The 13,508-nt window shown below is 46.4% G+C and overlaps 1 protein-coding gene across 1 annotated transcript in view; it reads left to right on the top strand.

Annotated features, from left to right (window-relative positions):
- The window catches only part of LOC148143153 (uncharacterized), a 46,718-nt gene extending 34,866 nt beyond the window's left edge, over nucleotides 1–11,852 (top strand). Inside the window, 3 exon segments of the mRNA XM_087974055.1 lie at nucleotides 4,814–4,818; nucleotides 11,011–11,276; nucleotides 11,278–11,852. Of these exon segments, the coding sequence (XP_087830181.1) occupies nucleotides 4,814–4,818; nucleotides 11,011–11,276; nucleotides 11,278–11,623 (617 nt within the window). The 3' untranslated portion in view covers nucleotides 11,624–11,852.
- Nucleotides 11,853–13,508: the final 1,656 nt, after the last annotated feature.

Raw genomic sequence — 13,508 nt, 5'->3', positions numbered from 1 at the left:
TGCAGACGCACCAGCGGGTCCCACACCAGAGACAGCCTGCTCACCTGCTGTCAGTGTGGGAAGGGCTTTACCCCCTCCTCCCACCTGTGGAGGCCACTGCAGGGTGATTGAAGGAATGACAGCCGAGTGCCATTATCAACTGGACTATCAACCCAGCTTTGGGGACTCCTGGGTTCGAATCACACTGTGGCAGATGGCAGAATTCGAATTCAGTCAGAAATCTGGGGTTCAGAATCTAATGATGAAACCATATTCTGGGAAAAAAATATCCCATGAGATTCACTCATGTCAAAGTCTGTTTGTATCCCAATTTTGAGTCAGACTGGTTCTTTTTCCATCGTAGAATTTATAACATATTACATGGATAGACTGTCTGAAGATTGTGCGTTTTTTGAGCAAAATAGAATGTACTTGCAATTAAAATCCTGCAATTGCAAATTCACACCATAGACTGATGTGTGTGTCTGTGTATGTGCGTGCTTGGTAAAGTGTGTGAGTAATGGAGTATAAGCCTGTGAGAGGGTGTGTGCATGTGTGTGTGTGTCTGAGAGCGAGCATGAGTGTGAGAGTGAGAGAGAGAGAGTGTATAGTGTAGTGGGGTCACCTGTAATGTGACATGAACCCAATGTCCCAGTTGAGACCACCCTCATGGGGTTCTAAATTTGGCTATCAGCCTCTGCTCAGCTACCAGAAACGATTAAGCAGTTGCATAACACACATTGGAGAGGGCAGGGTGGGGCTTGTCTTTCGATTTGCGGAAGTCGGTACTGTGATCCAGGGCAAACACAGGCTGGTGGACCTTCGGATCAGAAAGATGCAGCTGGAAGCCGGGCTGCAGACACGTTGGGAGAAAAGGGGAAAGTTAACTGGACACTTTATTCTGGGAGATGGTCTTTCCTCTACGTACAAAGCCTTCTGACTGGGTCAGTGGACAGGGTCAGGAGGATGTCAGCAAAAGTCAGACAGAACGGGCGGCACGGTGGCACAGTGGCACAGTGGTTAGCACTGCGGTTAGCACTGCTGCCTCACAGCACCAGAGACCCGGGTTCAATTCCCACCTCAGGCGACTGACTGTGTGGAGTTTGCACATTCTCCACGTGTCTGTGTGGGTTTCCTCCGGTTTCTCCGGTTTCCTCCCACAGTCCAAAGATGTGCATGTCAGGTGAATTGGCCATGCTAAATTGCCCGTAGTGTTAGGTAAAGGGGTAAATGTAGGGGTATGGGTGGGTTACGCTTCGGCGGGTCGGTGTGGACTTGTTGGGCCGAAGGGCCTGTTTCCACACTGTAAGTAATCTAATCTAATAAAGGGGATCTGAGAGCGGTCCGTACGAGCGAGGAGCTAACTGGCTGTGTGGTGGGAGAAAGAACAATGTTGGGGAGGGGGCAGTGGTGGGCAGGGAGAGAATAGTGGCAGGGATTGTCACCATTCTCTGCATTTGGCAGCAGAAGACCAAATTGCATCAGTGTCTGCCTGGCGCCAGGATTTGGGAACCGGTGTGCTCAGGGCTGGAGAAATGGAAAAGGGAAGTTGCAGCGGGCATGGTCTAACAATGTCAGAGAGAGCCTCTGCTGAAGGCTCATGAGAAGTCAAAAGCTACAAAGACAAAGCAGAACTTCAAAGCTCTGGGTGGCACGGTGGCTCAGTGGTTCGCACCACTGCCTCACAGTACCACGGACTTGGGTTCAATTCCACTCTCATGTAGCTCTCTGTGTGGACTTTGGCATGTTCTCACCTTTGTGTCTGCGTGGGTGAACTCTGGGTGCTCCAGTTTCCTCCGACAGTCTAACCATCTGAAGTTTAGGGTGGATTGGCCATGCTGAAGTGTCCAGGGATCTGCAACCTAGGGTGGGTTAACTATGGGGAACTGCAGGGAAAGTGGGTGGGATGCTGTTGGGAAGGTCAGTCTGAATTTTATGGGCCGAATGGCCCATAGGGATTATATGAATCTACTGTCTTGTGTCTATTGAGAAACGACTGCCCCCAAGTCTGCTGTGGATGGAGTGGGTTCAAGTTCATGGAACACTGACACCATTCCTGGGTAAGGTGGAATTTGAGCTGTCACTTCCCCAACCCACTGTCCCCGTGCATTCTCTCTCTCTCCTTACAGTCTGCACTCACCAAATCTCTCTGTCCAGCCATTCTCTCTCTCCCCCCCATTCTCTGTCCCCAAGTCTTTCTCCTCCCCTCCACCCTCTGTCCCCTGTCCATTTTTTCTCTCTCTCTCCCTCTACCCTCTGCTCCCCTATCCATTCTCTTTCTCTCTCGTTCCCCCCACCCTCTGCACCCCTGTCCATTCTCTCTCCCTTCTACCTTCCCCCCATCCTTTCTCGTACCTCGAGCCCTCTTTGATTGCTGTATCAAGCCCTTCTCGGGAAATAGAGAGAATGGATGTGATGACTCAACCTGGAAGACAGGGGAGCACAAGAAATGGCTGATCGTTAAAATTGAGAACAGCTGAATTGATATATTCAGAAACATTGTTAATCTAAAAGCATAAAGCTGCAGACATGTTTCTGAAACTTGCATTGAATTCGGTGGGTAGAGTCATGCAGCACAGAAACAGACTCTGCAGTCCAGCTCACCCATGCTGACTGGATACCCTAAATTAATCTCGTGACCCATTTGCCAGTATTTGACCCCTATCTCTCTCATTGGTTCCAATACATATACCCAACCAGATGCCTTTTAAATGTTATAATGGTACCAGCTCCCATCACTTCCTCTGGCAGCCCATTGCACACACGTACCACCCTCTGTATGAAAAAAATACAAATCTATGCCTTCCTCACTCCCTCGTTTTATCTGTACTGATACCTTCGGGATCTCTGGACTTGGACAGCAAGGTTCTTTTGTTCCTCAGCACTCTGTAGGGACCTACTATTTATTGATTACTTTCTTCCATTATTACATTTCCCAGAATGCCTGGAGATTAAATTCCATCTCTCTGCCCCATTTTCCAGCTGATTGGTATCAAAGTGTAGCCGGAGACCATCCTCCTCACTATCAATACCACCACCTTTCCAGAGTTTACTCCTAAACAGAGGGGGGCAGCACTGTCTCCGGCTGAGCAGTGGGAATTGTGTGTGTGTTGTGGGGGCTTGGAAACTTTGCAAACTCCCTTTCCTTCATTTTTTATTTCCCCCAAATCCATGCGATTTGAGTTTTTATAACAGAAAACAGCACAGGGTTTAATTTTAACTTCCCACTGGCTGAAACTTTGTCCTCCCCTCTAAAGTCTGAGAGTAAAACACTTTCCTTCCCCTCCCCTCCCTCCATGTGTAACACAGAGTTGTGGGATTGGCACCTGTTGTTATTTTGTGATCTATTCCAAATGAAATTTTATCTCTGCGCAGGCACAAGTGAACATTCTGTTTCGTGCTTTCTGCGAGATCAGGCTAGCAGCTTTTAAATCCTTATGTTAAGCAGCAGAAGCAAACAGCAATTGTATTTTGAGAGTGGTAATCCTAGCCCTGGTAATCCCGTTGGGTCAACAGAGAGAGAGAGAGAGAGGATGTCACACCTAAAGTGCATACAGAAGAGTTGTTACACTTCTTCAGTCAGTTGAGTTGGTTCTGCCCACAGATGTGACTGGATGTTGCTTTTCATGGATCATAATTAAACTACAACGGAACACATTAAATTCAAGGAATTCAATTGAAAGCGCAGTTTGAGTGAATCAATGGAAAACTGCTTAAAGATGGGCTCCTGGTCTTTTACTTCACCAATTAGAAGTTGTTGGTTTGACAGCTCTCCTAATCATAGTATCCCTACAGTGTGGGAGCAGGCCACTGACCCTCCAAACAGCATCCCATCCAGACTCACAAAAATGTGCACCGCATGTGTGCAGAGAAGGGGATGCTGGGAGTGAGTGGGATGCTTTCACCACCACCATCTCCCTCCAAGACCCAAACATCCCCACAGCACCACCTATCCATTCCTCTAACACCACAGTGCCTCTGGCCTTACCCCCTGCCAACCACAGTGCCACTGTCCATTCTCCCTGCCACTCACAGCGCCCCCCATCCATTCTCCCCGCCACCCACAGCATCCTCTGACCATTCTTCCTGCCACCCACAGCACTCTGTCCATTCTCCCCCACCAACTACGGCACGACCTGCCCATTCTCCCCTGTGGCACCCACAGCACCCCCATCAATTCTCCCCCGCCATTCATGGCTCCCCCCTCTCCATTCCCCCGTTCCACCCACGGCACCCCTGTCCATTCCCTCATCACCCCCGGCACACCGTCCATTCTGTCTCTCTTTCTTTCTCTCACCCCCACCCTCTGCATCCCTGTCTAGTCCCTCTTCCCATCTTCTGACACCCTATGCATTTTCTCTCTCCCCCAAACCCTCTGCTCTCCATCCCTCTGTTCCCCCATATATTCTCTTTCTCCACCCACGTTCTGCCCTCTGTCCATTCTCCTGCAATCCAATGAGTCCCATCTATTCTCTCTCCCCTCACCCTCTGCACTCCACTATTTCTCTACCCCACAATGCTCTGTACCCCATTCTCCCTTGGCCCCCTCCACCATTCTCTGCTGCCCCATTCTCTCACTTTGCCCCCTACCCTTTGCCCTGCAGGTCTTTCTCTTCCCTCCCCCCCCACTAACCTCTGCCCCCCAATCTTTCTCTAACCCCACCCTCTGTTCCTGTCCATTTTCTGTTTCTCTACACACCACCCTCTGCCCTCTCATCCATTCTCTCTCTTTTCTCCCCATCCTTTCTCATGCCTCGAGCCCTCTTTGTTTACTGTATCAAGGCCTTTTCAGAAGAGAGAGAGAATAGATGGTGATGACTCAACTTGGAGTCAGGACGGGTGACAAATGGCTGATCTTTAAAATTGAGAATAGCTAAAATTATACATTCAGAAACATCATTAATGTCTGAAAGCATGTTCAATTTTTAAGAGTTGCTGAAATCTTCTGAAACTAGCATTGAAATAGGCGCAGTTAGGCCACAGCTCAGGACAAGCTGTAAGGGGTGAATGGCCTATTCTTAGTCTCATGAAATTGGTTTTGACTATGTCAAAATAGAGTTATAGATTTGTATAGCACAGAAACAAACTAAATTAATCTAGTGACCCATTTGCCAGCATTTGGCCCATTTCCCTCTGAATCCTTCCTATTCATAGCCCTATGAGAATTCATTTTAAATATTGTAACTGTACCAGCCTCCATCACTTCATTGCATACACATACCACCCTTTGTGCAAAAAGGTTGGCCCTTAAGATCCTCAGAAATCTTTCCCCTCTCATCCTCAACCTATGCCCTCCAGTTCTGGGCTCCCCTCCCCCCAAACATGCGGAAAAGACATACAAAAGTTGATCAGCCAGACAAAATGCAAAAGCAATAAAATGTCGAGCCACGGGGGAACAAAATTGTTGCTCTACCTTTGTTTTCCTATTTGCATTTGGACACTTAAAATCTGTCCGTAAAACTAGAACCCCACAAGAGTCTTTTGCCAATATTTGCTGGTGTCAGCAACGCAGTGCGCATGCTCATCGCTGCCAAAATGAAAGGCGCGCGACCTGTTTTTGATGGACCAATCGGAAGCCCTGGCGGACCAGTAGGAGATTGGTCTTCCTGCCAATAAGAGCCACTGCATTGTCTGAATGCGGAAGTTGGACCACGAGCTTCTGAAGCTGCTGCTGGTGCTCCTCTCTTTGGAATGTAGATTGAGCTTCACCCCAGACTCCAACCTCCTTTCTCCGCCCAACATCTGTGAGTATGGTAGTCTCTTTTCTCACCCACTTTTTCCATTTCACTTTTTCTCATTCTGGGGTTCGGTTGTTGACTTGCAGCAACTGAAAGGAAAAGGAGTGAATCCAGGCCGAGACATACACTGGAAAAGTTGGTCCAGATCTGTGTCTCAATTGGCAAAATACATCGGCAGGAGACTGCAAGAACACACTAAGCCAGGCAGCATAAGGAGGTGGACAAGGCGATGTTTTGGGTGTAAACGTTCTTCGTGGCGGAGTGGGCGGTGGGGGAAAGTGTAGGGGGAACTGTAGATGGGGCATTAAAATGGGTGGTGACTGGGAGGACCCGTCATTCTCTGCGGACCCGGCTGCGATGTTCGGCGAACCGTTTTTCAAGTTTACTCTTGGTCTCCCCGATGTAGAGAAGTCCACAGTTGACAAACACATGGCAAATACAGTACCACAATGTGAAGTTATAGCATTTGCAGTAAAACAAAAGCAGAAAGGAGGTGCATTATTTAAATGGTGATATATTGGGGTGTGGATAAAGTGAGAACTGGAGATCAGAGTCGAAAAATGTGGTGCTGGAAAAACAGCAGGTCAGACAGCAACGGAGGAGCAGGAGAGTCGCCGTTTTGGGCATGGGTCTTTCATCAGGAATGGACGTACAAAGGGGCCTCAGCGTCCTCCTACACCAATCAATGCCAGTTGTCAGACAGGAGCAACAAGCAATCAGCAAGGCAATGGTACATTAGCAAGAAAAATTGAGTTCAGAAGTTAACCAACCTCTGGACTTCTGGTACCTCTCCTGTGACTATTGATTTACAGATATCTCCGCAAGGGGTCCAGCAATCACTTCCCTAGATTCCCACAGAGTTCTAGAGGCACCTGATAAGGTCCCAGGTATTTATCCACCTTTGTGTTTCGAGACATCCAGCATCACCACCTCTTTAATATGGATATTTTTCAAGATGTCACCATCTATTTCCCTACAGTCTATATCTTCCATAACCTTTTCCACAGGAAATACTGATGCAAAATACTCATTTAGTATCTCCCCCATTTTCTGCGGTTCCACACACAATCCACCTTTCTGATCTTTGAGGTGCCCCATTCTCTCCCTAGTTACCCTCTTGTCCTTAATGTATTTGTAAAAACCCTTTTGATTCTCCTTCACCCGATTTTCCAAAGCTATCTCATGTCCCCTTTTTGACCTCCTGATTTCCCTCTTAAGTATACTTGTTTATACTTTGTACCTTTATACTCTTCTAAGAATTCACTCGATTTATCCTGTCTATACCTGACATATGCTTCCTTTTTTTTTAAAATCAAACCCTCAATTTCTCTAGTCATCCAGCATTCCCGACATCTATCAGACTTTCCTTTCACCCCAACAGGAATATACCATCTCTGGTCTCATTATCTAATTTCTGAAGGCTTCCCATTTTCAAGCCGTCCCTTTACCTGTGAACATCTGCTCCCAATTAGCTTTTGAAAGGTCTTGCCTAATACTGTCAGACTTAGGATTCCTCCAATTTAGAACTTCAACTTTTAGATCTGGTCTATCCTTTTCCATCACTATTTTAAAACTAATAGAATTATGGGCGCTGACCCAAAGTGCTCCCCCACTGACACCTCTGTCACCTGCCATGCCTTATTTCCCAAGAGTAAGTCAAGTTTTGCACCTTCTCTAGTAGGTACATCCACATACTGAATCAGAAATTTTCTTGTACACACTTAAATTCCTCTCCAACGAAATCTTTAAACCTATGGCAGTCCCGGTCAATGTTTGGACAGTTAAATCCCCTACCATAACCATATGAGGGGAAATAAGGGTCTAACACTGTGCACAATCCTCCAGGTCCAGCCTCAGCAATGCCATTTTTAGTTGCAGCAACATTTCGTTACCTTTTGTATTCTATTCCTTTCGCTATCAAAGCCAACATTGCATTCACTCACTTTCTGATCTACTGTACCTGCATGCTAGTTTTCTGTGACTCATTAATGAGGATACCCAGAACCCTCTGCACCAGAGCACCCCAAAGTCTCTCCCTGTTTAGACAGTAGGTCACCTTCCTTCTTTTTTTGACAAAAATGCATGACCTCACACTTATCCACCTTAAACTCCATCTGCCACATTTGGGCCCACTCTCCTAACCTATCTATATCCATTTGTAAGGTTCTTATTTCCTATTGCAATTTACTGTCCCACCTTTTTTTGTGTCATTCACAAATTTGGCAAAAGAACCTTTTATCCCTGTATCCAAGTCGCTAATGTGGATTGTAAATAGCTGGGGCCCAAGGGCCCAACCCTGTGGAACCCCACTAGTTACATCTTGCCATCCAAAAAAAAAGCCATAGATTCAGACTGTCTGTCTTCTGCCGATCAGCTAGTCACCTATTGAAGTTGATCCCATATGATCCCACCTGTGAATTAACTTTTTGTGTGGCAATTAAGCAAATGCCTTCTGAAAGACCACATGTATTACATCTACAGGGTCACCATTATCCACTTTGCTTGTTACATCTTTGAAGAACTTAGTCAAATCTGATTTGCCCTTCATAAAACCATGCTGACTCTGATGGATGGAGTTTTGACTTTCAGACGTTCTGATATTGCTTCCTTGATAATTGATTCTACCAGCAGGTGTTAAACTAACTGGTCTGCAATTTCCCACAGGTTGCCTCCCTCCCTTTTTGAATACAAGTGTTACATTAGCATTTTTCAAATCCACTGGAACCAGAAGACCATAAGATATAGGAGTAGAAATGAGGCCATTCAGCCCATCGAGTCTGCTCCACCATGGTTGACTGGTTTCTCAACCCCATTCTCCCACTTTCTCCCCATAACCTTTGATCACCTTGACAATCAACAACCTACCTATCTCAGTCTTAAATAAACTCAATGCATCTTTCTCACGTCTAGAGAACTTTGGAATATTATAACTAATGAATCCACCATCTCCACCGCACTTCCCTAATGTATTTTTAAGAAGCTATAAACCTATACTCCAAGGTCTCTTTGTTAAGCAATACTCCCAAAGACCTTATCATTATGTGTTGAAGTCCTGCTAAGATCAGCCTAAATTGGACAACTGCATGATGCATCTCGGGCCATAGTCTGGGGTGTGGATTACCAGGTGCTGGGGATTTGTAAACTTTTAATCCCATCAATTTCTCCAACACCATTTCCCTACGACTACTCAGTTCTGCTCTCAATGGACCATGTGTTCCCCAACATTTTGGGGACGTTATTTGTGCCCTCCTTTTGTGATTATATCAGCAACATATGTGGTTAATTGGTCTGCCATCTTTGTTCCACATGAGAACTTTGCCTGTTTCTAATTGTAATTGTTTTCACCAATCCTTTTTTCCCTCTTCACAAACCCCATTTTCCCCTTTTAATCAATCCTTTTGTTGAAACCTGAACTGCTCCCAGTCTTCAGACTAGCTGCTTTTTTTTTAGCTAATTTGTATGCCACTTCTTTGGATCCAGTCCTGCCCATAATATCCCTTGTTAGCGGTGACTGGGCCACCTTTTGTGTTTTATTTTTCAGACAGGATGGAACAACTATTGCAGTTGCACCAGGTGCTATCTAAATGTTTGTCATTTCTTTCAATAATGTGCCCTCGTTTGTTGCAGCCTTTTTGTGCCTGTAATTTCCTTGCTTTCGATTTAAGTCCCCAGTCTCAGTATCAACTCTGTTGCTCTCCATCATAATGGAAAGTTCTCACTCAGTTCTTCACTCTTCCGCAAGGGACCTCTCACAGCTACATTGCCAATTATTCCCTTCTCATGAAGGAATTAACATTTTGGAATTAAATTGCCATAAGCCAACAGAACCATTGCAATTATTGGGAGATTGTGTGCAATTCGGGTCTCCCTCCTATTGGAAAGATGTGAAGCTGGAAAGGGTTCAGAAAAGATTTACAATGATGTAGCCAGGGGGTTTGAGTGAAAGTGAGAGGCCAAACAGACTGGGGCTATTTCCCCTTGCGTGCCGGAGGCTGAGAAGTGACCTTATAGACGTTTATAAAATCATGAGAAGCATGGATAGGGTAAATAGACAAGGCCTTTTCCTTGGGATGGGAGAGTCCAGAGCTAGATGGTAACAGGTTCAGGGTGAGAGCTGTGGGATGGGGGTGCAGATTTAAAAGGGACCTCGGGCATCTTTTTCATTCAGAGGGTGGTGCTTGCAACGAATGAGCTCCCAGAGAAAGTGGTGGAGGCTGGTACAATTACAGCATTTAAAAGGCATCTGGATGGGTATATGAATTGGAAGGGTACAGAGGAATAGAAGCCAGGTGCCAGCAAACGGGGCGATATTAATTTGGGATATCTGGTCGGCATGGACAAGTTGGACTGAGAGTTTCTGTGCTGTATATCTCTGACTCTGGCTTTCCACTAGACATTTGCCATGTCTGTATGTTCAGTCTCTCTCTGGTGTCGGTGTCAATGCCCTAATATCTCATTCCACTCTCACTTCCCGGGATGTTAACCATTTCGTGTCTGTTTTTTTTCTCCAGAAGCTGTATTGCAAGTTCAACCTGAATTTACACTTGTTTTACTCCCCAAAATCAGACCTGCTCACTCTCAGCAATATCCCAATGTTGTTGTGAAAGATATTAACTTTCAGGTGGAGTTATCCAAAATTCAGTGATGTCAGTCCTGACGTTTTTGCTTTTCTGCCCCTGTAAGATGCTGAATCAGCCCCTTCAGGAGAATTAGTTAGAGCAGAGTGAGAACAGAAGGGGCGAGAGTGTGGGATGGTGCTTTCAAATTTATGAAATAACAAAAGAAAAGAATGTTCAACGGCAAGTAAAATTCCTTGTTCTGAATTTCTACCCTGGACTGACAGTGACAACTTTTCTAATCTCTTTTAACAGAGTATTTGAAGATCTGAAGACGGAAGTTTCAACATCAGCAGATGAAGGGCTTATGCTCGAAACAGACTTTGCTGCTCCTCAGATGCTGCCTGACCTGCTGTTTTGCCAGTGCCGCACTTTCCGACTCTGACTATCCAGTGTCTTCAATCCTCACTTTGATGTCAATGTCTGACAGTCATTCAATCCATTGAGACCGCAACAATTTTCAACTATGGATCTATGAGAAGGAGCAAAGCTTTTGGTTCCTGTTTGAGTGCGTTTTCAGTATCAGTGGGACTGGATGAGAGACCCTACTGTTGTAGCGCACCGAGTGTACAGCCTGAAACAGATATACAGGCCTGGAAAGTGGAATTCACAGCAGGAAGGGCCTGTACACAAATTTGTGTGCAGCTGAAGCTTTAGCCATGAAGAAACCCGAGGAGTCCCGCCCTGTGGAGAAACCGTGGAAGTGTGGCAACTGCAGAAAAGGCTTCTGTTTCCTGTCTGTGTTGGAGACTCATCGGCGCAGTCACACCGGGGAGAGGCCGTTCTCCTGCCCTGAACGTGAGAAGGGCTTCGTCAATTCCTCCAACCTACTGACCCACCAGCGGGTCCACACTGGGGAGAGGCCGTTCATCTGCTCAGAGTGCAGAAAGGGCTTTACCCAGGTCTCTGCCCTGCTGAGGCACCAGTGGGTCCACACGGGAGAGGCCCTTCAGTTGCCCCATGTGTCGGAAGGGCTTTATCTGGGCTTCCAACCTACAGACCCACCAGCGGGTCCACACAGGGGAGAGGCCCTTCCCCTGCACCAAGTGCGGGAAGGCCTTCAGCCATTACTCAGACAGGCTGAAACACAAGCGGATCCACACTGGGGAGAGGCCCTTCAGTTGCCCCGAGTGTGGGAAGGCCTTCAGTGATTCCTTCAACCTGCTGAGACACCGGTGGGTCCACACCAGGGAGAGGCCGTTCAACTGCTCTCACTGTGGGAAGGGCTTCACCCGCTCCTCCCACCTGCGGAGGCACCAGAGAGTTCATGTGCCATCGCAAGGGGATTGAAGGAGCGATGACAGAGTACCGTTATTGACTGGATTATCAACCCAGTTCTTGAGACTCCCGGGTTCGAATTCCGCTGAGTCAGATGGCGGAATTGGAATTTGGTCAGAAATCTGGGTTCAGAATCTAATGATGAAACTGTTTTCATGGGTGGGGGGAGCTGGAGAAAACCCCCATCTGATTCACTCATGTCCTTTTTAGGGAAGGAAACTGCCGTTGTGGGAAAGGATTCACTGTCAGGGCAGAAGAACGGCCTCTCCCCGGTGTGACTGCGCCGATGAGTCTCCAACACAGACGGAAAACAGAAGCCTTTCCCGCAGTTGCCACACTTCCACGGTTTCACCACAGGGCGGGATTCCTCGGGTTTCTTCGTGGCTGAAGCTTCAGCTGCACACAAAATAGTGTACAGGCCCTCCCTGCTGTGAATTCCTCTTTCCAGGCCTGTATATCTGTTTCAGACTCCACACTCAGTGCACTGCAACAGTAGGGTCTCTCATCCAGTTCCACTGATACTGAAAACCAGCTGCATCCTTTACCCGGTCTGGCCTTTGCGTGACTCCAGACCCATAGCAGTGTGGTTGACTCGACACTGCCACCCCCAGCAAATGAGTGGGGAGAAATGTACTTGGATAGAGGGTGTGGGTTGAAATTGCTGAGTGAGGCAATACAGGTTAAGGCTGTACCAAGGACAAATTACAAAGGGACAGCTTGGTGCTGACCAATAGTAAAGAAAGTGGGGGGTGGGAGGAGTGTGAGCACTTGGACCTTGAGCTGCTTAAAAGAAAAAGCTACATTCTCAACACCTTTTTGCTAGGGATCTGCAGTTATAACAAAGTTGGGTCGCAGTAAAGGTTACCTGAATTTACTGAAGGGCTCAGACTCTCATTGAATTGATTTATTATCACGTGCGCCGCGATACAGTGAAAAGCTTTGTCTTGTGAGCAGTACAGGCAGATCAGAGTTAAGTAGCAAAGATATGTAAATAATAAATAAACAGCTGCAAAAACAAAAACACAGGTCCAGGTGAATGTTAAGAGTTTGAGAGTCCATTCAGTATTCTAACGACAGTGTGGTAGGAACTGTTTCAAAACCAGCTGGTGCATGTGTTCAGGTTTCTGTACTATCCACCCCGATGGTAGAGGTTGAAGAAAAACATTGCCAGGCTGTGATGAGTCTTTGAGAATACTGGCAGCCTTTCCTTGACAGTGGGCCTGATAGATGGATTATATAGATGGAAGGATGACCTTTGTGATTGTCTGGGCTAAGTTCACCACTCTGTGTAATTGTCTCTGATTTTGAATGGCACAGTTGAGCTGCAAGAGGTTTTTGTTTTAAAGCTGCTCATTTCTTTCAGCCTCCTGCACTAAGTTTCCAATGTCATGTATCAGATAGAGCAGTGAATGACGAGCTAATATCGTTAGAAATTGTAAATTTTTCAGGAGTGCGGTTACTGAGTCATTTCGACAGCACCGGGAGGTATGGGCTGTCTCCACTAGAAATGATGTGGAGGAGCCAGTGTTGGACTGGGGTAGACAAAGTTAAAAACACAACACCAGTTATAGTCCAATAGGTTTATATGGAAGCACTGGCTTTCAGAGCGCTGGTTCTTCATCGGGTAGCTGTAGAGCAGGATCATAAGACACAATTTATAGCAAAAGATCAGTGTCATGCAACTGATGGGATATATTGAACAAACCTAGAATGATAGTAAGTCTTTCATCTTTTAGAATGGGTTGCAGGTTTCAGTTCATTCATATGTAAACCCCAGAACTACTTTTAAGTACCCATTCTCAAAATGACTGAAGGTTTTATAAAAATAGGTGACATCTCAGCTCATATAATGGATGAAAGGAGTGAGGTTCGAGTCTGTCTGTATCCCATTCTTGCT

Source organism: Chiloscyllium plagiosum, unplaced genomic scaffold (assembly GCF_037043375.1).
Source record: "Chiloscyllium plagiosum isolate Xiang-an unplaced genomic scaffold, Cpla_swu_hap1 HiC_scaffold_27, whole genome shotgun sequence".
Lineage (NCBI taxonomy): Eukaryota > Metazoa > Chordata > Chondrichthyes > Orectolobiformes > Hemiscylliidae > Chiloscyllium > Chiloscyllium plagiosum.
The sequence above is the reverse complement of the archived record's forward strand: the minus strand, read 5'-3'. Positions and strand labels throughout refer to the sequence as shown.